Below are 21,119 nucleotides of genomic sequence, written 5' to 3'. Positions count from 1 at the left end.
CTGCATCCAGTTTTGGTCACCACGATGTAAAAAAGATGTTGAGACTCTAGAAAGAGTACAGAGAAGAGCAACAAAGATGATTAGGGGACTGGAGGCTAAAACATATAAGGAACGGTTGCTAGAATTGGGTATGTCTAGTTTAACGAAGAGAAGGACAAGGGGGGACATGATAGCAGTATTCCAATATCTCAGGGGCTGCCATAAAGAAGAGGGAATTAAGCTATTTTCCAAAGCACCTGAAGGCAGGACAAGAAGCAACGGGTGGAAACTAATCAAGGAGAGAAGCAACCTAGAACTAAGGAGAAACTTCCTGACAGTGAGAACAATTAATCAGTGGAACAGCCTTGCCTCCAGAAGCAGTAAATGCTCCAACACTGGAAGTTTTTAAGAAGAGACTGGACAGCCATTTGTCCGAAATGGTGTAGGGTTTCCTGCCCGAGCAGGGGGTTGGACTAGATGACCTCCAAGGTCCCTTCCAACTTTACTATTATTATTATTATTATATATATATTATATATATATATATATATATATATATATATATATATATATATATATATATATATATATATGTTTTTCTGAGGTTTTCGCGGGACCTACATATATATATATATATATGTTTTCTGAGGTTTTCGCGGGTATTTGTATATAGGTCTTTGGTTGTTCGGGTTTTCTCCCGCGTAAAATTGGAAGTGTCTTGGCAACGTTTCGACGAAGTCACATTCGTCATCTTCAGGCTGGTGTATATATATATACACACGAATTGGGTATGTCTAGTTTAACGAAGAGAAGGACAAGGGGGGACATGATAGCAGTATTCCAATATCTCAGGGGCTTCCATAAAGAAGAGGGAATTAAACTATTTTCCAAAGCACCTGAAGGCAGGACAAGAAGCAACTGGTGGAAACTAATCAGGGAGAGAAGCAACCTAGAACTAAGGAGAAACTTCCCTGACAGTGAGAACAATTAACCAGTGGAACCACCTGCCTCCAGAAACAGTAAATGCTCCAACACTGGAAGTTTTTAAGAAGAGACTGGACAGCCATTGGTCCGAGGTATAGGGTTTCCTGCCTGAGCATGGGGTTGGACTAGATGACCTCCAAGGTCCCTTCCAACTTTACTACTATTACTAGTGTTTCTCCAACCTGGTGGTTTGAAGACGAGTGGATTTCAACTGGAAGTCCACCCGTCTTCAAAGGCCAAGGTGGAGAAAGACAGCTCTGTAGCATCCCAGTCAAATGTCTTATTTTTGAAAGCCTGCAGCTCCACCGATTAATTGTTCTCACTACCAGGAAATGGTTTCCAGGCTGGATCTCTCTTTAATGTCTTTTACCGGTTACTCCTTCTCCTGCCTCCAGGTGCTCTTTACGTTGTGGTTAACGAGTTACATATATCTGGTTTTCCGGGCAAGCTTCTTCGTTACATTCCCACGTTACAAAAAAAATATAATTAAAAACTAGACACTTATCAAATAAATTCTAAACTCCTTGACCTTCACTACTCTAGCCCCGGGCAAACATCCTTTCTGCTGCGGGAAAATAACGTTTACTCCTGACCGTCAGCAGCTACAAGACGCGTGTCGGAGTATTTCCACGACTCGGAAGGGAGCAGGGAGAGACGCGCGCAGCTGTGTGCTGCGCGAGCTGTGGCGTCCCCGCCAATCAGCGTCCTGGAACAGGGCCGATGGGCGTGGCTTGGCGGTGGGCCCCTCCCCCTCCCGCCGCCGATGACGTCACGCGACCAATCAGAGGAGGCGCGGCGGCGGTTTCATTCAAAAAAACCCGCGGTGGCGGCGGCGAGTCTCTCCGGCATGGCTGAGTCGGGGGTCCAGGTGGGTGCGGGGCGCTGGGAAGGGGGCGGGGGGGCTTCCGAGGGGCTGGACTGCAAGGCCCATCCTCCCCAGCGGCTTTTGCAGCCGGGGCTGCCGGTGTCGCCCTCCCTGCGGTGGAAGCTGCCGCCGCCCAGCTGTTGGGAGGGTCTCAGACGGGGCGCTTAAGTGGGGAAGGGGACGCGTGTTTGGCCGACTTCCGTGTCGGGGGCAAGAATCGAAACTGCGCGGAGGCTTCTCTTCCCCGGGAGTTCTGTGGAAAGTGTGAAACGGGCCCCGTATCTTCTCGTGGTTGAGAGTCCAAGGGGGAGGGCGGCTGAAAGTCTTGAGGACTAGAAACCCTGGGCACCTAATCCGCTTTGGGTCCTTCTGGCCCCTCTGTGGGTTCCTCCTCCCGAGCCAGGCTGTGCTGTAAGCCAAGGCCCCCTGCAGAGTCAGGGAGGGGCCGTGCCAGCCTCCCGCTCTGGGCCCTGTTCCCTCTGCAATGGCAGTTGGAGTCTCTCCCCCCCCCCATTTAACCTCCCCCTGTTTGACCTCAGGACCCGGGGGATTCCTCTGCCCAGGATGGGCCCCACGGATCACCCGCACCTGGCACCATCTCCTGGACGGCCCCCCTGGTCTGGCTGGAGCAGCTCCTGCCCGCTTCGCCCATGCTCGCCGACCTCCGCCGCAGCCTCGCACCCGGGACCCCCCAGGAGGAGGAGGAGGAGGGGAGCACCCGGACCCTTGAGCTGGGGGCCACTGCCAGCCCTGGTCCCCCGGAGTCTCACAGGAGCCCCTGCCTGCCTCCGGCCTTGCTGCAGGACCAACGTACCAGCACGCCTGTCTCGGGGGCGTCTGCAGGAGCCTGGGCAACCCCTGTGAGCTGCCAGGACTTGGGGGCAAAGAGCCCCTCGGAGCCAAGCCCGGCCCCCTTACCTGGCTCGGCTGCCCCGGAGGCTGATGCCTCGGCCTCCCCAGAGGGCCAGGAACGGCCTGTCCTGTGCCAGGACTCGGGCCCTGCCCGTATCTGCCTGGCGGGCTGCGGGTGCCACGGCCTCTGGGGGTCTCCTCTGAGCGTTCTGGAGGATGGACTTGGGGTGTCTCCAGCAGCAATGGACCCCTCTTGGCCAGGCCCCAAAGGGGGGAGCCCTGCCTGCCCCGCCTGTGCCCAAGCCTGCAGCCTCCCACGGAAAAATCAGGGCACCAGCGTCGCCCCCGTCTCTGTGGCGTCCGCAGCTGCCTGGACCTCCCAGCTGAGCTTCCGGGAGGCTGGCGTTAACACCTCCCCTGTGGAGAAGGCCACCACCACCGACAGCACAGCCGAGACCGACTCCCTCCTCTGGCAGTAAGTCTGATGGAAGGGCCTGGCGCAGAGGGTCCCCCCCCATACCTTCACCGGCCCTTCAAGGCTGGGGCCCGGGGGGAAACTGAGGCAGCCAGGCCACGTTTTCCCATTGTCGCTCTGGCTGGGAGTTCGGGGGAAGGGAGAAGAGAGGGTGAGGAATGGGTGGTACAGGTAGTCCTCGACTTACAACAGTTCGCTTAGTGACTGTTCGAAGTTACAATGGCCCTGAAAAAAGTGTCCCCCAAGCCACAGCCGAGCAAGACACCTGCCAGCCCGCCCGGCGGCGCTCTTCCTCCTGTCCGAGGTTTTCATTGTTGGGAGCATTTTTGTTGGGGATTGGCAGCGGGGGTGGGGTGGGTTTGGTTTTTATTCCCCCCCCTCCCCCGTCTGCTGGGTGGTTGCAGCAGGTTTTGGTTGCTTCCCATGACCCTGTGACACTGTGACCGTCATAAATATGAATCAGTTGCCAAGCATCTGAATGTAAATCACAAGACCCTGGAGAGGCTGCCACATTCCAGCTGATCGGCGCTTCTTCTGGGCTCAGCAGAAGCACCAGGATCAGCGCTGAGCTCCAGCTTTGGTGCTTTTTCAGGGCTCAGCAGAAACACCAGGATCAGCGCCGAGCTCCAGCTGGAGCCTGGTGCTGATCCTGGTGCTTCCGCTGAGCCCTGACAGCCCTGCAGCTCCAGCCGTCTCTCACTCAGGCCTGTGTGGTGCTGCTGCCAGTTCAGCTCATTCCCCTCCCCGCTACCCCTTTTCTAGGATGGTTGCGTATCACCTGCCAGGTGCCAATGGACCACAGTTGGTACCCATACCACTGCTTGAAAAGCCCTGAACTAGAACTCACCATCTCCTGGTCTCTAGCCCAGCACCTTAACCACCAGACCAAACCAGCCCTCAATTTTTCCACAATCTCGCCCCGCAGCAATAGTTTTTGCAACTTGGGGTTGCAACAGCCTGTAACCTAGGTCAGGGGTAGGCAACCTTGACTCTTTTATGACTGGTGGACTTCAACTCCCAGAATTCCTGAGCCAGCCATGCTGAGGGGAAAGGGAGAGGTTTCCAAGCTGAGCCAGGCTGGCTCAGGAATTCTGGGAGTTGAAGTCCACAAGTCATAAAAGAGCCATGGTTGCCTATCCCTGGCGTAGGTTTTGCTTTGCTTTGTTTGCAAAGAGACTTGGGCAGCATTTCTCAACCATACAACTTTAAGACGTGTGGACTCCAACTCCCAGAATTCCCCAGCCACCATAGCTGGCTGGAGAATGCTGGGAGTTGAAGTCCACTCGTCTTAAAGGGGCCACGGTTGAGGAAGACCAGACTAGCATAGCCCGAGAGAGGCTCATGGGGCAGGGTTCAGCCAGCAGCCGCCTTAGTCTACCTTTATCCTGGCTGAGAGCCAAGTGTGGGGGCTCCATCGCGGCAGAACGTTGATGGGGGGGACCCCAAAATTCCAGGGCACTGAGGGTTAAATTGGCAATTCAAGACCCAGAGACCTGTCCTAATAATCCGAGGCTTGGCAGAGCCATCTTCCAGACCTGTCACCCCTGGGGGAGCCCCCCTGCCCTGCCTGGACTGAGGGGGGGGCTTCCTGTCTCCCCAGCTGTTCCCGGGATCAGCTGAGCCGCCTGTCCCGGACCGAGCTGGAGGGGCGCCTGCAGAGCACCCTGGTCATCATGGAAGCCCTCTCGCACCAGATCCGGGCCGCCCAGGACTTCCGCCCCCCAGCAGCCCGGGTGGGGCCAGCGGACCAGAGGGACGTGGCCACCCAGACCCCCACCCCCGAGTCCAACGAGGTAAGCTGGGGGTCGGAGAGCAGGGTGACCTGCCGGGATAGGTCAACCAGCCCAGGTTCAAGACCCAAACGTCACGGAACGGGGTGAGTTCCCTTTCCTCTCCCACTTAGCAATTCGAAAGCAGGCAAATGCGAGTAGATAAATGGGTACCACTTTGGTGGGAGGGATCGGGCAATTCCTGAGCCAGCATGGGGGAACTATGGCCCCTTTATGACTTCTGGACTTCAACTCCCAGAATTCCTGAGCCAGCATGGGGGAACTATGGCCCCCTCATGACTGGTGGACTTCAACTCCCAGAATTCCTGAGCCAGCATGGGGGAAGTATGGCCCCCAGGATGACTTGTGGACTTCAACTCCCAGAATTCCTGAGCCAGCATGGGGAACTACGGCCCCTTTATGACTGGTGGACTTCAACTCCCAGAATTCCTGAGCCAGCATGGGGGAACTATGGACCCCTTTATCACTTGCGGACTTCAACTCCCAGAATTCCTGAGCCAGCATGGGGGAAGTATGGCCCCCTGGATGACTTGTGGACTTCAACTTCCAGAATTCCTCAGCCAGCATGGGGAACTACGGCCCCTTTATGACTGGTGGACTTCAGCTCCCAGAATTCCTGAGCCAGCCTGGCTCAGGTTGAAAACTCTCCCTTTCCCCTCAGCGTGGCTGGCTCAGGAATTCTGGGAGTTGAAGTCCACCAGTCATAAAAGAGCCAAGGTTCCCCACCCCTGAGCCAGGGTCTCTTGTTTGGGCAGGGGGATAGACTAGAAGACCTCCGAGGCCCCTTCCAACTCTCCTGTTCTATTCTCTCTTGGCAGACGGAGCGACTCTACCACGGTCTCTACCGGGAGCTGCGGCTTCGGTTCCAGTCCCTGCAGGAGGGCCAGGAGAGCCGGCAGGCCCTGGCCCAGCGGCTGGAGGGTGCCAACGAGGAGCTGGCAAGTACCGGGTCTTGCTCCCTTTGGGGAGGGGGCTTGGGGACCGGGGGGGGCAGGTGCCTCGGCTCCCCTGTTCTCTCTCAACTTCGGTGGGAAGCCGGGCCCAGGAACCCTCTCCCAGGTGGTCCTCTCTTTACGGCTGCTCACTTAGCAACCGTTTGAAGTCACTGCATCTCCCTGGGGATACAGGAAGTCCTCAACTTACGACTTAAGTCGTAAGTTGAGGACTGCCTGTATCCCCAGGGAGATGCAGCATGACTTCAAGCTAGCAGTTGTTAAAGAAAGACCCGGGAGACCCCCACCCCTTCCTTAAGGAGGGTCTTTGGACCCTTCCTTAAGGAAGGAAGAGCAGCAACTGGGTCCCCCCTCCCCCCTTCTGCCGATCAGAAGCGGACAGGCTCCCCCCTCTGCTGCTGGGAGTCGGGTGGGGGGGCAGGGGGTGTCCAAAGGTCCAGGAGCCCCTTCCTCGCGCCTGGGTTTAGCCCGTTGCTTCCGACTGCCCGTTGCAGCCCCTTTCCCCAGCCGGAGGGCCAGGATCCCCGGACTGTCCCAACCCTGGAGGGTGCCAGGCTGGGGGAAAGCGGGCACGAATACCCCTTCCTGCCCAACCTGCGCCCTCCCCCCCCCCCTCGGCAGAGAGCGTGGTCCTCCCACTCCAGGCAGCTCCAGGCCACCGTGGAGGCCTCCTTCCAGCACCTCCAGGACGACCGGCGGTCTCTGCAGGAGCAGGTGAGCATCCCTGGGGGTGGGGGGAGAGCGGCCCTCCCTCCCTCCCTTCTGCCTTTCTCATCTCCTCCCTCTTTCACCCTTTCTTCCTCCCTCCCTTCTTTCCTTCTGCCTTTCTCCTTCTTTTCTTCCCTCTCTCTCTCCTCTTTCCTTCCTCTTTCATCCTTGTTCCTTCTTTTCTCCCTCCCCTCTTTCTCTTTTTTCTTTTTTCCTCTCCCTCCCTCTCCTTTTTCCCTCCCTTCCTCTCATTTCCTTTCTTCCCTCCCGCCATTCTTCCCTCCCTTCCTTCCCCTCTTTTTCTCCCTCCCTCCATTCTTCCTTTCCTTCATTCCCCTCCTTTCCTCCCTCCATTCTTCCCTTCCTTCATTCCTTTTTTCCTCCCTCCATTCTTCCCTCCCTTCCTTCTCCTATTTTCCTCCCTCCATTCTTTCCTTCCTTCCTTCCTCCCTTTCTCGCTTGTCCTCCCTCCCTCCATTCTTCCCTTTCTTCCTCCCTCCCTCCATTCTTTCCTCTCTTCCTTCCCCTCTTTTCCTCCCTCCACTCTTCCCTTTCTTTCTTCCTTCCTCCCTTCCTCTCTTGTCCTCCCTCCCTCCATTCTTCCCTTCCTTCATTCCTGTTTTCTTCCCTTCATTCTTCCCTTCCTTCCTTCCCCTCTTTTCCTTCCTCCATTCTTTCCTTCCTCACTCTCTTCCTCTCTTGTCCTCCCTCCCTCCCTCCATTCTTCCCTCTCTTCCTTCTCTTTTCCTCCCTTCCTTCCCTTCTTTTCCTCCCTCCGGGCTGAACCCGGCCTCTCCCTCTCCTGCAGCAGGAGCAGCTGGGCCGGCTGCTGTCTCGGGGCCGGGCCCAGGTCCAGCGCTGGGGCCAGAAGCAGCAGGCCAAGGCCGGGGAGCTGCAGGCCGCCCTGAAGGCGAAGGAGGCGGTAGGAGAGAGGGGCCTGGGTCTCTTCCTCCTCCCCCCACCCCCCCAAAAAAGCTGAGCCAGCCAGGCGCCCCCAGCCCTCCTCCCCCTCCTCCCCAAAGCCCCCTGCGAGGGGGGGGGCTGGCTGGCAATGCTGGGCATGGGCAACGGGGGCAGAATGGGGGGGGCTGAGTTGGGGGGGAGGCTTGCATCCCCGGCTGCCAATTTGCTCCCCCAGGACCGTGCCTGTACAGGTAGTCCTCGACTTACGACGGTTCATTTGGTGACCAAAGTTACATGGTCTTTTCACACTTAATGACCGTTCCGGCCTCCCCGTGGTCACGTGATCAAAACTCGGACGCTTGGCAGCCAGCTCGTATTTACAACGGTCACAGCGTCATGCGATCGGTTTTTGCAAATTCCTGAGGAGCGAACCCAGAGGGGGAAGCCGGGTGCACTTAACAGCCATGTGAGCTGCTTAACAACTGGGCGGTGCCAAGGAAGGTCGTAAAATGGGGCGAAGCTCACTTAGCAACAAAAATTGGGGGCTGCCTTGTACTCGTACGCTGAGGATTGCCTGCGTCGCGCCCTGTGGGCCGGCACGGCCATAGGGGGGGAGCTGCTCAGATGGAGACCTCAGTGTCCCCCCACTTCCCCCCCCCCGCTCTCCCTGCAGGCCAATCTGGTCCTGGAGTCGTTGCAGGCCGGTGCCTCCGCCAAGATCCGCACCCTGGAGCTGAGCGCCGAATCACGGCGGCGCTTGTGGGACCTGCTACAGGAGGCGAAGGCGCTCAAGGTGGGGGCACGAGGAGGGCTACGGTTCTGGCCGGGCCAGGGGGGGTTGCCCACTGCCTCCAATGGCTGCCACTTTCTCTGCCCCCCCCCCTTTTTTTTTTTTTGCAGGCGGATCTCTTGTTGGAATGCGGCCGCCACCTGGCCCAAGGGGACGGCCTCACCGCGGCCCTGCAGGCTGACTGGGCGCAGATGCGGCTGGACGTAAGTGCTCACCCCCACCCCCACCCCCCTGCCAGAGCCTCCCTGCACTGACAGGGGTCTTCTCGGTCTCCCCCCCCCCACAGTACCAAGGCTGCCGCAGCGCCGTGGCCCAGTGCCTCGTGGCCCAGCGGAAGGTGGCGGAGGAGGTGGAGGCTGTCCGGATTGAGAGCGCCCAGCACCAAGAGGCAAGGCTCCTTCCTGGGGGGGGGGCTGTTCCAGTCCTTATGAGACCCATTGATCCCCCCCCCTCACCGCACTTTCTTATGTGGGCACTGTGCCAGAGGTGGTCCTCGACTTACGACCACAACTGAGCCCAAAATTTAAGTGAGTTTTGCCCCATTTTACGACCTTTCTTGCCGCAGTTGTTAAGTGAATCGCTGTGGTTGTTAAGTCAGTCACACGGTTGTTAAGTGAGTCTGGCTTCCCCTATGGACTCTGCTCGTCGGAAGGCCGCCCAAGGGGATCACCTGACCCTGGAGTCATCGTAAGTGAGAAACGGTCATCACTTTGGTCAGCGTCATCGTAACTTTGAACGGTCACTAAACGAATTGTTGTAAACCGAGGACTAAGCCGCATTGCACTCCAACACACACCTCCGGTGTTGCAGATGATATGGTGCGGCTTTCCTGGGTCCCCAAAACCCCTTCCAGGCGTCCCCCCACCCCCATTTCCTCTGGCTTTCTTCGGCCGTAAAGCCTCATCCTTCAGCAAAGGTTTTGGGTGCGAAGTTACGCAGGTGCTGGAAAAAATGACTTATGGCCAGTCCTCACACTTACGACTGTCGTGGCATCCCCACGATCATAGGGTCAAAATTCAGCTGCTTGGCAAATGTCCCGTATTTATCACGGTTACAGCGTCCCTCGGGGGGGGTGTCCCGTGATCCCCTTTTGAGACCTGACAAGCAAAGCCCCTGGGGGGGAAGATTCACTTAACGACCGAGTGACCAACTTAACAATTGCAGCGGCAGGAAAGGCCGTAAAATGGAGCCAAACTCCCTCAACCATTGTCTCACTTAGCAACAGAAATTGGGGGCTCAATTGTGGTCGTAAGCCGAGGACTCCCTCCTTCTATCTTTTGAGCTGAAGATAAGATAATCTTTATTGTCATTTTTTTTACTGTGGGCACAACGGCACACATCAAAAATGAAATTTAGTTGCCTGCTGTCAAAGTGAAACGCGTATATGACACACACCTAAACATACTATGTACAACATATGTATATAGACCCACACCCCTACATACATCTTCTATCGATATAAATAAAAATGTAAATGTTCGTTTGTTCAAAATCTTACATCTCCGAAAGTTCTTCACCAATTGCTTTGAAATTTTGACCCAACGTTGTATTCGAATACGCGTGTGTTTTTATATATCTATATTATATAGATGTCACATCTGTGACAGGTAAAAACATGCTTTTTTTGAAAAACAGCGCCATCTGTTGGATGTAATCTCTATATCTGCACACACAATGGAACAACAAAAAATATTGTATACCCACAAGCATTGTGAAACTAAACATATTACAAACGTGTGCTTTCTCTTTTCTTTCTTTTCCATTTAACCACACTGAGCCACAGCAACGCGTGGCTGGGTACAGCTAGTAGCAAATAAATATTAAATACTGTCTCAATTCTGGCCCATCAGGCACTCTGCAGACACTGGGACCTTCAGACACTGGAAGGTGCCCCCCCCTCCAAAGGAAATGGGTGGGGTGCATGGAGGGTGGATCCCCTCTTTCTCTCCATAGCAGGGGTCTCCTGAACCCCCTCCCCAACATTTCTTCCCAGCTGGCCAAATCCCCCTTTGGCGAAGGGGGAGAACAGGATTGAGCTGATAGGTGTGCATCTCCGGGGTCAGCCCCACTGGAGGGTCCCGCTGCCGTGGCTCCCTGCCAGGCAGGCAGGGACTACAATGCCCATGCCCTCCTATGTGACGTGTGCAGGTATGCCAGAAGCTGGAGGAGAGGACGGTGGAATTGGTTGAAGTGCTGGGCCGGGTGAACGAGCTGGTGGAGACCAACAGGCAGCTGGACCAAGGTGAGCCCCAACGAGGCGCTGTGCCCGGTCCAAAGCGGGCGCCGGGAATTGTGGCGCGCGTCCAGCATGCCGGGCCTGGAGCCGAGAGGTCACCAAAGTTTGGCTCCTCTGGCTTGACCACAGAGGGGTGGGGAAGGAGGGGGAGGACAAGCCCCTTCTGGGGGTCTTGCCCACCAAGAGTGGGGGGGGGAGCTTGACCCCTGCCCTGTCCGCAGACCTGCAGGCCGCTCTGGAAGAAGCGAGGGCCTCGGAATACCAGCTGGAGCAGCTGCAGGAGAAACAGCTGGCGCTCACCCAGCAGCTGGAGGAGAAGAGGATGGCCATTCAGCGGCTGCAGGACGAGACCGCCAGGTGAGTTCTGATGTGCTGGGGGGGGGGCAGCAGCTTGGCTGCTTTCGCCAGCCTGCCGCCCTCCAGATGTTTTCAGCCATGACTGCCGGGATTCCAACCACTGCACAACCTCTGGATGGGTCTGGGGTCTCTCTTTTCTTTAATTTCACCTGGGGATTATTTATCAAGCTTGGTCACTTTAAGACCTGTGGACTTCAACTCCCAGAATTCCCCAGCCAGCTGTGCTGGCTGGGGAATTCTGGGAGTTGAAGTCCACAGGTCTTAAAGTGACCAAGCTTGGACACCCCAGGCATGAATCGTCCATTCTTAAAAGGGCTGCGCTCAACCCCTGGATTCCTTCATTGGAGGGTGGACTTCAGCCCCCCAGGAGTCGAGGGGGCAATTCCCACACCTCCAGCCCCCTCTAATTCTCCCAAAGACCGAGTGAGACTCTTGTAGTAATGAGGGGTTTTGGGGGAGGCAGCAACTGCGAAGACCCCCGGCCGTCTGAGGGGTGTGTGAAGCTCTGAACCCACTTTCCATTTTACCATCAGTTGCCTCGCCCATCGGACGGAGGCACAGGGAGTCCTTTACTTACGACCGTCCGTTTAGTGACGCTTCGAAGTTTACACCGGCACTGAAAAAAACTCACGACCGGTTTTTTTGCACTTACGACCATTGCAACGTCCCCGGGGTCATGTGCTCAAAACTCTTGGCAACTGGCTCGTATTTATGACGGTCGCTGAGTCCCGGGGTCGCGTGACCTAACAAGCAAAGTCAGTGGGAAGGCCAAGCTTCGCTTAACGACCTTCTCACTAACCATGGTCGTAAAATGGGGCAAAACTCACTTAACAACGGCCTTGCGGTGCAGCATACAATAGGGATAATAGTAAAGTTGGAAGGGACCTTGGAGGTCATCTAGTCCAACCCCCTGCTCAGGCAGGAAACCCTATACCCGTATACTTGGGGCTCACTTCTGGCTGTAAAGGGAGGACTTGTAAACTGGCTTTGGCACATCCAGGAGCCCCCTCCCCTAACTTGGGGGGTTCTCCCCCGCAGGCTGGCCCAGGAAAAGGAGCGGGCGCAGCAGGAGAGGGAGAGCGCCCAGCGGGAGTTTCGGGAGGCCTTGGATTGCCGCGAGGTAGGTTGGGGGCCGAGAGGGGGCTGGCGGTGGGGGGAAGGAAGGGAGGCCTGGACTGCCCTGGGCTCTATTTCGGGGTGCCCTTCTCCTACCCCCCCCCCTGCAGTTTCTGGAGCAGGAGAACCAGGTTGCCCGCCGCCAGCTCAGCGAGACGGAGGAAGAGCTGAAGGCCAGCCTCGCCGCTCTGAGAGAACGCAGCAGCCTGCTGGAGGATCTCAAGGATGCCCACCGGAAACTCCAGTAAGGGCCGGGCTCCCCCTCTCCGATCCCTCGGGTCCGGGGCGGTCGAGCCCACCCTCTGACTCTTCCTCCACCCCCTCCCTTCCCGCAGGCAGGAGCAGGAGTTGCTGAGTGCCGAGCTGGACGAGGCCAGGGCTGAGCTCCGGGGCATGGAAAGCGGCCTGGGGGGGCTCTCCCGGGCCGTGGAGGAGTTGGGGGGTCTCCACGCCCAGTGCCTGGGGGCTGTGGACCTCCTGCGGACGGCCCTGCCAGGAGAGGTAGGACGGACCCAGTTTGCTGGCCGGGCTGGTGGCCCCTGAATTTCTCCGGAAAGGGCCATCCTCAACTGTGGCTTGTTTCCCAGGCAGTCCAGAGCAGCACTCGCACTCCGGGCCGGCGCCCCTCCCAACGCCCGGGGCTTTCCCTGGTGGACAGCGTCCTGCGAGCGGCATCCCAGGAAGGTGAGGAGCCCTTCTCTGGCCACCTGCATTTGGTCCTCGACTTACAAGCCCCCCCCCCCAAAATTCCGCTGTCAAGTGAGATGGTGGTTAAGTGAGGTTTTGCTCCGTTTTACAACCTTTCTCGCCACGCTTGTTAAGCGAATCACAGCGATGGTTAAATTAGTAACATGGTCGTTAAGTGAATCTGGCTTCCCCTCCGTCGACTTGGCTTGTCGCAAGCTCACAAGAGGGGATCACGGGACACTGTGACTGTCATAGACACGAGTCGGTTGCCAAGCGCCTGAATTTTGATCGTGTGACCATATTGAAATGCCGCCACGGTCGTAAGTGTGAAAAACGGCTCTAAGTCACTTTATTTCGGGGCCATTGTAACTTCGAACGGTCACTAAATGAACTGTTGTAAGTTGAGGATTTCCTGCATTTTACAGTATTTGTATTGTTTACCTAGTCAGTGTCAGAGTGTGCACAGTCTCCTTGCCCTAACCCAGGAGTAAACATAGTAAACAGTGGTCTATATTAAATGGTGGTTTATCTTACAGTAACTACATTATCATACCTCAGGAACAATATACTTACACATGTTAATGCAGCAGTCTCCAACACACAGCAGTTACAGCAGGAAAACGAGAGAGAACACAGCAGCAGAGCCTTCCTTTTATACAAGGCTCTTAAAGGGACACAGACCCTGCTGAGTCATTTCCATCATTACATCATACATGCCTCCAGAAGTGGTGAATTCTCCAACACTGGAAGTTTTTAAGAAGAGACTGGACAGCCACTTGTCCGAAATGGTATAGGGTTACCTGCCTGAGCAGGAGGTTGGGCTAGATGACCTCCAAGGTCCCTTCCAACTTGATTATTATTATATCTCACATTACATCAGCTGGTTAGCTTTTAAATCATTACCTTGACAAATCGTTTTATGTTTTTAATATTATAAGCTGTCCGGGATTAGCCTCTGCAAAAAGGGGCAGCCAGTAAATTTAATAAAGAAATGAACAATGAATAAAACACACAAAATTCTGATTTTGCCAGGGGGGGGGGGCGGGGGAAGAGGTGGAGCTATCAGCTCAACAACCCGCTTTTCTTATAGTTCTCTTGTAGTTTAACTGTATTGTTAACCATGTTATTATTATTCGCTATATTATTAGTTTTTAGCCATTTTTAATGTGATGTGTGTGTTAGAGGGGGTTCTTGACTTACAACCACAACTGAGAGAATAGTTTTTGTGTCAAGCAAGACACACCTTCAATAGTTTTGTCCCATTTTACAACCTTCCTTTCCACCATTGCTAAGTGAGTCCCCGCAGATGTTAAGTCAGTCACATGCTGGTTAAGTGAATGGGGGCTTGCACTGCGACCGTCGTCAATACACATCAGTTGCCAAACGCCCGGATTTTGATCACGTGACCCTGGGGGATGCTGCTACAGGGAAAAGCGGCCCTAAGTCCCTTTTTTCAGGGAACAGTCACTAAACGAACGGTCGTAAGTCAAGAACTACTTAAATTCCACTTATCCTGGTTTGGGGGGAGCTTCCCAAAGAAGGCAACCTTTGTCTCTTTCAGACAAAACGATCCCAGGCCTCTGGAGCGAGACCACCGCGTTTATGCGCACAGCCCCGGCCCCTCCTCCTCAGCCCTCAGGTATGAACAATGATCCAGTGGAACTCCTTGCCTCTGGAAGTTGTGGGGGTTCCATCACGGGGGGCTTTTGAGAAGAGATTGGGAAGTGTGGGGTGGTGTAGGCTAAGAGTGTCCAGCTTTGGGAACTTTAAGACTTGTGGACTTCAACTCCCAGAATTCCAGGAATTCTGAGAGTTGAAGTCCACAAGTCTTAAAGTTCCAGGATTGGACACCCCTGGTTTTTAAAAAGAGACTGGACAGCCACTTGTCAGGAATGGTATAGGGCAGTGGTTCTCAACCTGTGGGTCGGGACCCCATTTGGGGTCGAACGACCATTTCATGGGGGTCGCCAAACAACGCAGTCCGCCATTTTTTTTCCCCTTTTCCTTAGCTGTGCTACTCCCTTTTATTCTATTGGCTTTTGAAAGCCAATAGAATAGACTCTCTTGAATAGAGTCTAATTCTATTGGCTTTCAAAAGCCAATAGGAATTGTCCAGGCTGTCTCTGCCCTGCTGAGCCCGCCAAAAGTCCCATTCTGCAAACGGTGCCACACCAGTTGAGTAGTCCTCGACTTACGACCGGTTGAGTAGTCCTCGACTTACGACCGGTTGGGGGTCGCGGCATTAAAAAGGTTGAGAACCACTGGTCTAGGGGGTCTCTTACATGAGTACAGGGCTGGACTAGAAGACCTCCAAGGTCCTGTCCAATTCTGTGATTCTGACTCTGCTCTGAGGCAACCCCCCCCCCTCTTCCTACCCCCCCCCTTGCCCTCCCTCCTCACTGTCCGGACTCTCCCTGCAGAGATTGAGGCCTCCCTGGCCAGCCACACCCAGGATCTGCGCCTGGCGCTGGAGCAGCTGCGCCTGCTGGCCAGGCGCTGCCAAGAAGACATCAAAGAGCGGCAGGCACAGATGTGAGCGCTGGCCGGACAGGGGAGGGGGGGTGCTGCTCGCTGGCTCTGATGGACCAAGATGGAAGAGGGGTCTTCCTGGTCCTTCACGGGGGGGGGGGAAGCAGCTGTGCGCTGAGCTGCCTTCCTCCTCTTGGCAGTTTGCAGCTGGAGCAGCAGCTGGAGACATCGCAAACGGAACACCAGGCCGAGATGGACGCTTGCAACGCCACCCGTTCCAAGCTCAGCAAGGCCCTGCACCAGAGGATCCAGGTGCGCTGCGGGGGGGGGGCTGCGTGGGCTGGGACACTAGCCGTGGCAACTGTTAAGACTTGTGGACTTCAACTCCCAGAGTTCCATAGTCAGCTTTAAGACTTGTGGACTTCAACTCCCAGAATTCCATAGTCATCTTTTAAGACTTGTGGGCTTCCATTCCCAGAATTCCACAGTCAACTTTTGTGGACTTCGACTCCCAGAATTCCATAGTCATCTTTTAAGACTTGTGGGCTTCCACTCCCAGAATTCCATAGCCAACTTTTGTGGACTTCAACTCCCAGAATTCCATAGTCACTTTAAGACTTTGACTCTCAGAATTCCATAGCCAACTTTTCTGGGAGTCGAGGACCACAAGTCTTAAAGTTGCCATAATTGGACACCCCCTTGTTCTAGCATGCCAGAAATTGTATGCTTGTTTTGCAAGGGGGGGGACTATTATTCTTGATATATATTCATTAATATTCAACAAGATGGACAATTTATGTGTTTTTTTATAAACATTTTTAATGTCTTGTTTAGTTTTTCTTTGTTTTTGTATTTTATCTCTTTTTTGAGTTTATATTTTAATGTTGATATATATATATATATATTTAAAGAATCCAACAGGGGGCATCTAGGTGGTTCAGGCAGGGCCCTTCCCAGCTGGGATTCTCAGTCATACTCCCAGAGGTCATCTAGCCGGGCCACTTCCTGCAACCTGGTGGCCTCCATCCTCAGCAGGGGCGGCTGCTTTGAAGGGAGGGTTGTGCTCTGCCACTGCCGTCTCCCCCAGCCCCACTAAGTCCTGGAAGCTGGACTGGCTTCCTCCTCCAGCTGCCCCCAAAGACCCTTCTTTCTCTCCCCCCCCCCCAGAGCGAGAAGGAGCTGCGGGAGCTGCTGCGTCAGCAAGGAGAGAAGCAATTCCAGCTGAGCGACCAGAGGAGGGAAGTGGCGGTACGTCCACGGGGAGGGGCACAAGCTGGGAGGTGGGCTCCTCGCCCTGCCCCACCGGCAACTGACCAGCCTTCCCCCCCCCCAGACCCTGCGAGAGGAGGTGGCTCTGCTGAGGGAGGAGCTGCAGAAGTCGGAGACGACGGCCGCCACTCTGTGGGACGAGCTGAGCGGGACCCGACTGCCCGAAGTCCAGGAGAAGATCTGGCTGCGACAGGAGGTGCCAGGGACTGGGGGAGGGGGCTGCACCAGTCCTGGCTTCTAGGACCCTTGCGGGAGCCGTAATTCCAGCCCATGCTGAGGTTTTTGGGATGCCCTCCTTTCTGTCACCTGCTGCGGGATTTGGAACATGGGTGGGAATCTGTCAAGCACCCTGGAAATCGGGAGAAGGTTATCGAGATTTATCGCAAGTTTAAGCTCTCTGCAAGAATCTGGGCAACTAACAGTCAAGGCAAATGAGCGGGAGATAAGGAAGTCATTCAAGGTGGGCGGGGCTTAGATCTCCTCCCAGCACCAAGGGAGAATGACAGCAGCTTGGGCCCTCCTCCCTCAGGCTCGGCCTGGTCATCTCCCACACCAGCGGTAGGCAACCTTGGCTCTTTTATGACTGGTGGACTTCAACTCCCAGAATTCCTGAGCCAGCCATGCTGAGGGGAAAGGGAGGTTTCCAAGCTGAGCCATGCTGGCCTCAAGAATTCTGGGAGTTGAAGTCCACCAGTCGTGAAGGGGGCCATAGTTCCCTCATGCTCGCTCAGGAATTCTGGGAATTGAAGCCCACCAGTCATAAAAGAGCCAAGGTGGCCTATCTCTGTCCTACACTATGGCGCCTTTGCGACCTGTGGACTTCAACTCCCAGAATTCCTCAACCAGCCTTTTGGGATTTAAAGTCCCCACCTCTGTTCTGGAACCTCCTTATCTAGAAGGAGGCTACCTGAAATATGGGTGATCCCAACCTTCCTGCCATCCGTTTGAAATTTCAACAGCACTGAACAAAATGACTTAGGACCATTGTTCACACTTACGACCGTTTCGCCATCCCTACGGCCACACGATCATAATCTGGACACTTGACAACTGACTCGTATTTATGACGGTTGTCATCTCCTGGGGTCACATGATCCCCTTTTACGACCTTCTGACAAGCAAAGTCAATGGGGGGGAGCCAGACTGACTTAATGTCCGTGTTAACTGACTTAACAGCTTCAGTGATTCACTTAACAACAGTGGCAGGAAAGGTCACAACAATGAAACTGTTGTCTTGCTTAGGAACGGAAATTTGGGGCCTAGTTGTGTTTGCAAAAGGGGATCGCAGTAAAACCACACACACACATACACACCCTAGGGACTTGCGACCGTCATAAATCCAGGCCAGTTGCCAAGTGTTCGAATTTTAACCATGTGACCATGGGGATGCTGCAAAGGGTCTTAAGTGTGAAACCCGGTCATAAGTCTCTTTGGTGTCGTTGTAACTTCGAACGGTCGCTAAACAAATGTCTAAGCCAGTGGTTCTCAACCTGTGGGTCGGGACCCCATTTGGGGTCGAATGACCATTTCACGGGGGTCACCAAACCATGCTGTCCGCCATTTTTTTCCTTTTTCCCTAGCTGTCCTACTCCCTCTTATTGGTGGCCACACCCACTTGGGGGTCACCACAACATGGGGAACTGTATTATGGGGTCACGGCATTAGAAAGGTTGAGAATCACTGGTCTAAGCAGAGGACTGTCTTGTACTTAGCTATAAGATCTGGCCAGTGAGGAATCTCTTTTTTCCTGTGCAAAAGGGTGCGGGATCACAAGTCGCCCCTTGCTGAGCAGAGCGGGCACTCTGTGCGTGCTCAGGTGCCCCCTTTCCGGGCTCGTGATGGCCTCTCATCCCCCACAGGTAGGAAAGCTGAAGGAGCTGCTTCTGCAGAAGGACACTGACCACACGAAGGCCCTGACCAGCCACGTGCTGCAGGTGGGGGTCTGCTGGATGGGCTGGGGTCTCCCCTCCGGGTGGGCTGGCCTTCAGGGCCTGTCCTGACTCTGGGGCTCCGTGGTTGTGCCCGCAGGTGAGAGGCCTGGAGGAGCGGCTCTGCCAGGCCCAGCAGCTGCTGTGGCACCAGGAAAAACTGGAGGCGAAGCTGAAGCAGGTGGGTGTCCAGGCCCTGCCTGATGAAGTCCCGGAGGCAGGCAGAAGTCCATCAGGGTAGCACTCGCCCCTGGCTTTATTCTGAGAAAGACCGGAAGTAGCAATAAGTCTGGGGGCAAATTTTGAGGCTCCTGGATTGGGGCCAAATCCTTCGGGGCACCTAAGGGGCTAGTCCTCTTGTTTTGAGCAGACCTTGCACTCACCCAGTAGATTAAGCGTCACATAGAGCAGGGATATCCACCCTTGGCGACTTGTGGACTTCAACTCCCAGAATTCCCCAGCCAGTCCTGCTTTAAGACCCTCCATCCTCAAAGCCCACTCCCTTCTAGCCCTGATGATGTAACCTAGTTGGGTTGTGAAACGTCTGCAAGGAAACCACCCAGATCAGAGAGATCACTAAGGACCCCACAGGTTTTTCCCCCCTCCTGCTCCTCCCCCCCCCCCCACGAACTCCCCTCCCTTCATAGCTGGCTTTAGAATTCTGGGATTTGAAGTCTTCAAGTGCCCACGGTTGGAGACCCTTCCAATAGAGAGGATTCTGCCTAAAGTAATAGTGATTCTTCTATTTTGGGAGGGGTTTTTTCAAATGGCTACCTCTTAGGGATAGGAAGGGGAGGACTAGATGACCTCCACAGTCCCTTCCAAATCATGCCTTCTGGGATTCACATGCTCCATTTGGCTTGCCAGCTAAGGGCATGGCTGCCATGACAGTCGGCCAGGTTTGCGGCTTCTGAGCCAAAATGCAAGGCAGCCTCACCAAGACCGGTTCAAGACCCTCAAGAGAAGAGGGACACCCCCCCCTCCCTCTCCCGCTGCTGTTTTTTGCACGGCTGCTGCAGGCTGGAGCCCAGGGGCCTCAGTGCTCTCCTATTTCCCCCCAGGCCCTCTCCACGTTGCCGGATGAAGTATCCAGCCTCGCTGAGGTCCAGCATCTTGTGGATTTGTTTGTCTGAAGATGGCCCGGAGGTGAAAGCAAGGGTTGTTCTCCTATTTGTCTATTGAAGTAAATAATGTTATGTTTGCAAGGCTCTGGCAGTTTGTCTCTCAGCTTCTAGTCCCATCAACAGGGACGCTCTCAGCTTTGTGTAGTTGTAGACGTCCCCCCCCCCCCGCCTCGCTAACCACCAGAGACCCTGCTCTGCCTGGCTTCGGGCCATGGGGGTCCCAGACACAGAGAAGTCTGGCTGCCTGCTTGGCCAAAGACGCCCCTGGGGCAGTTAAGGACGTGGGAAGCCATGCCTTCTCCCCCCCCCCCGCCCCTTGGGGTCCAGAGGCTGTCCCTCCCCATAAGTCCAGCTCTGTCGCTGGAGGCTTGGTAGCATCACAGGGGAGAAAATCACAAATTGTCTGGTTTGGCTCCCTTGCAGCTTAGAAGCTTTATTTGGGGCAGGGGTCTTCAAATTTGGCCACTTCAAGCATAGTTGGCTGCCCCAAAGAAGAGGGAGTCAAGCTATTTTCCAAAGCGTCTGAAGGCAGAACAAGAAGCAACAGATGGAAACTAATCAAGGAGAGAAGCAACCTGGAACTAAGGGGAAACTTCCAGACAGTTAGAACAATTAACCAGTGGAACAACCTGCCTCCAGAAGCGGTGAATGCTCCAACATTGGAAGTTTTTAAGAAGAGACCGACAGCCATTTGTCTGAAATGGTCTAAGGTTACCTGCCTGAGCAGGGGGTTGGACTACATGACCTCCAAGGTCCCTTCCAACATTATGGATCATTGCACAGTCAGCCAGATGTTCAGACTGGATTTGGCATTTTGTCTACCTATCGATTCCTTACCAAGCACCCGGGATAGGCGGATGTGGATGTTTGATGGTATTACAGGTATCGTCGCAGGATGGAAGCAGTTCCTAGTAAGGCCGCCTTTTGCAATTGACTAATAGCGAATTTGTCAATGCCAATGGTGTTCAAGTGGTGCTCCAGTTGTTTTGGGATTACACCCAAGGAGCCTATCACTATTAGTACTACCCTTGCTTGCTTTTGCCACAGTCTTTCTATTTCTATTTGTAGGTCTTTGTATTTTGGTATCTTCTCCAGTTCTTTCTCGTCTATTCTGCTGTCTCCAGGCACTGCCACGTCCACTATCCAGACTTTTTTGTCTTTCTTATCGACAATTGTTAAGTCTGGAGTGTTATGTTGCAGGTGCTTGTCTGTTTGAATTCTGAAGTCCCAGAGCAGTTTAATTTTATCATTTTCTATGACTTTCTCTATTTTATGATCACACCAGTTTTTGCTTACAGGCAAATGATTTTTTTTGCAGATTATTATTATTATTATTATCCTGGGAGTTGAAGTCTTAAAAGTGGCCGACTTTGGAGATCCCCGATTTAGGGCACCAGTTTAGTCGGGGCCACCACACACACACACACACACACACACACACACACACACACAGAGAGAATCAGACTTGCAAAGCCCTCTTGCAGCCTCACCAGAAATCCCAATCCCTTTTCTCTTCCAAAAGGACCAGGACCTTCTAAGAAAAATAGTGGGGAGGGGGGCTGCAGCCCAGCGCCTTGCCTGGAAAAGGTGAAGGCAGCTGGGGAGGGGGAGGCAGCAGAAAGACTTCTGGGGCC

The 21,119-nt window shown here is 54.6% G+C and overlaps 1 protein-coding gene across 1 annotated transcript; it reads left to right on the top strand.

The window, feature by feature from the left end:
- Positions 1-1,768: 1,768 nt before the first annotated feature.
- Positions 1,769-19,566, top strand: SPAG5 (sperm associated antigen 5). Its single transcript, XM_039365556.1, has 23 exons — positions 1,769-1,831; positions 2,368-3,155; positions 4,756-4,948; positions 5,764-5,883; positions 6,520-6,612; positions 7,415-7,528; positions 8,183-8,302; positions 8,410-8,502; positions 8,586-8,687; positions 10,448-10,541; positions 10,757-10,892; positions 11,931-12,012; positions 12,119-12,252; positions 12,344-12,509; positions 12,596-12,692; positions 14,257-14,334; positions 15,116-15,227; positions 15,365-15,476; positions 16,332-16,412; positions 16,498-16,629; positions 18,293-18,367; positions 18,462-18,542; positions 19,423-19,566. Exons 1-23 carry the CDS (start codon positions 1,811-1,813, stop codon positions 19,492-19,494), a joined length of 3,096 nt encoding a protein of 1,031 aa, XP_039221490.1. The 5' UTR covers positions 1,769-1,810; the 3' UTR covers positions 19,495-19,566.
- Positions 19,567-21,119: the final 1,553 nt, after the last annotated feature.

Source organism: Crotalus tigris, unplaced genomic scaffold (genome assembly GCF_016545835.1).
Source record: "Crotalus tigris isolate CLP2741 ecotype Arizona unplaced genomic scaffold, ASM1654583v1 scf7180000020104.566533, whole genome shotgun sequence".
Classification (NCBI taxonomy): domain Eukaryota; kingdom Metazoa; phylum Chordata; class Lepidosauria; order Squamata; family Viperidae; genus Crotalus; species Crotalus tigris.
This window is presented reverse-complemented; position numbering and strand designations above follow the sequence as displayed.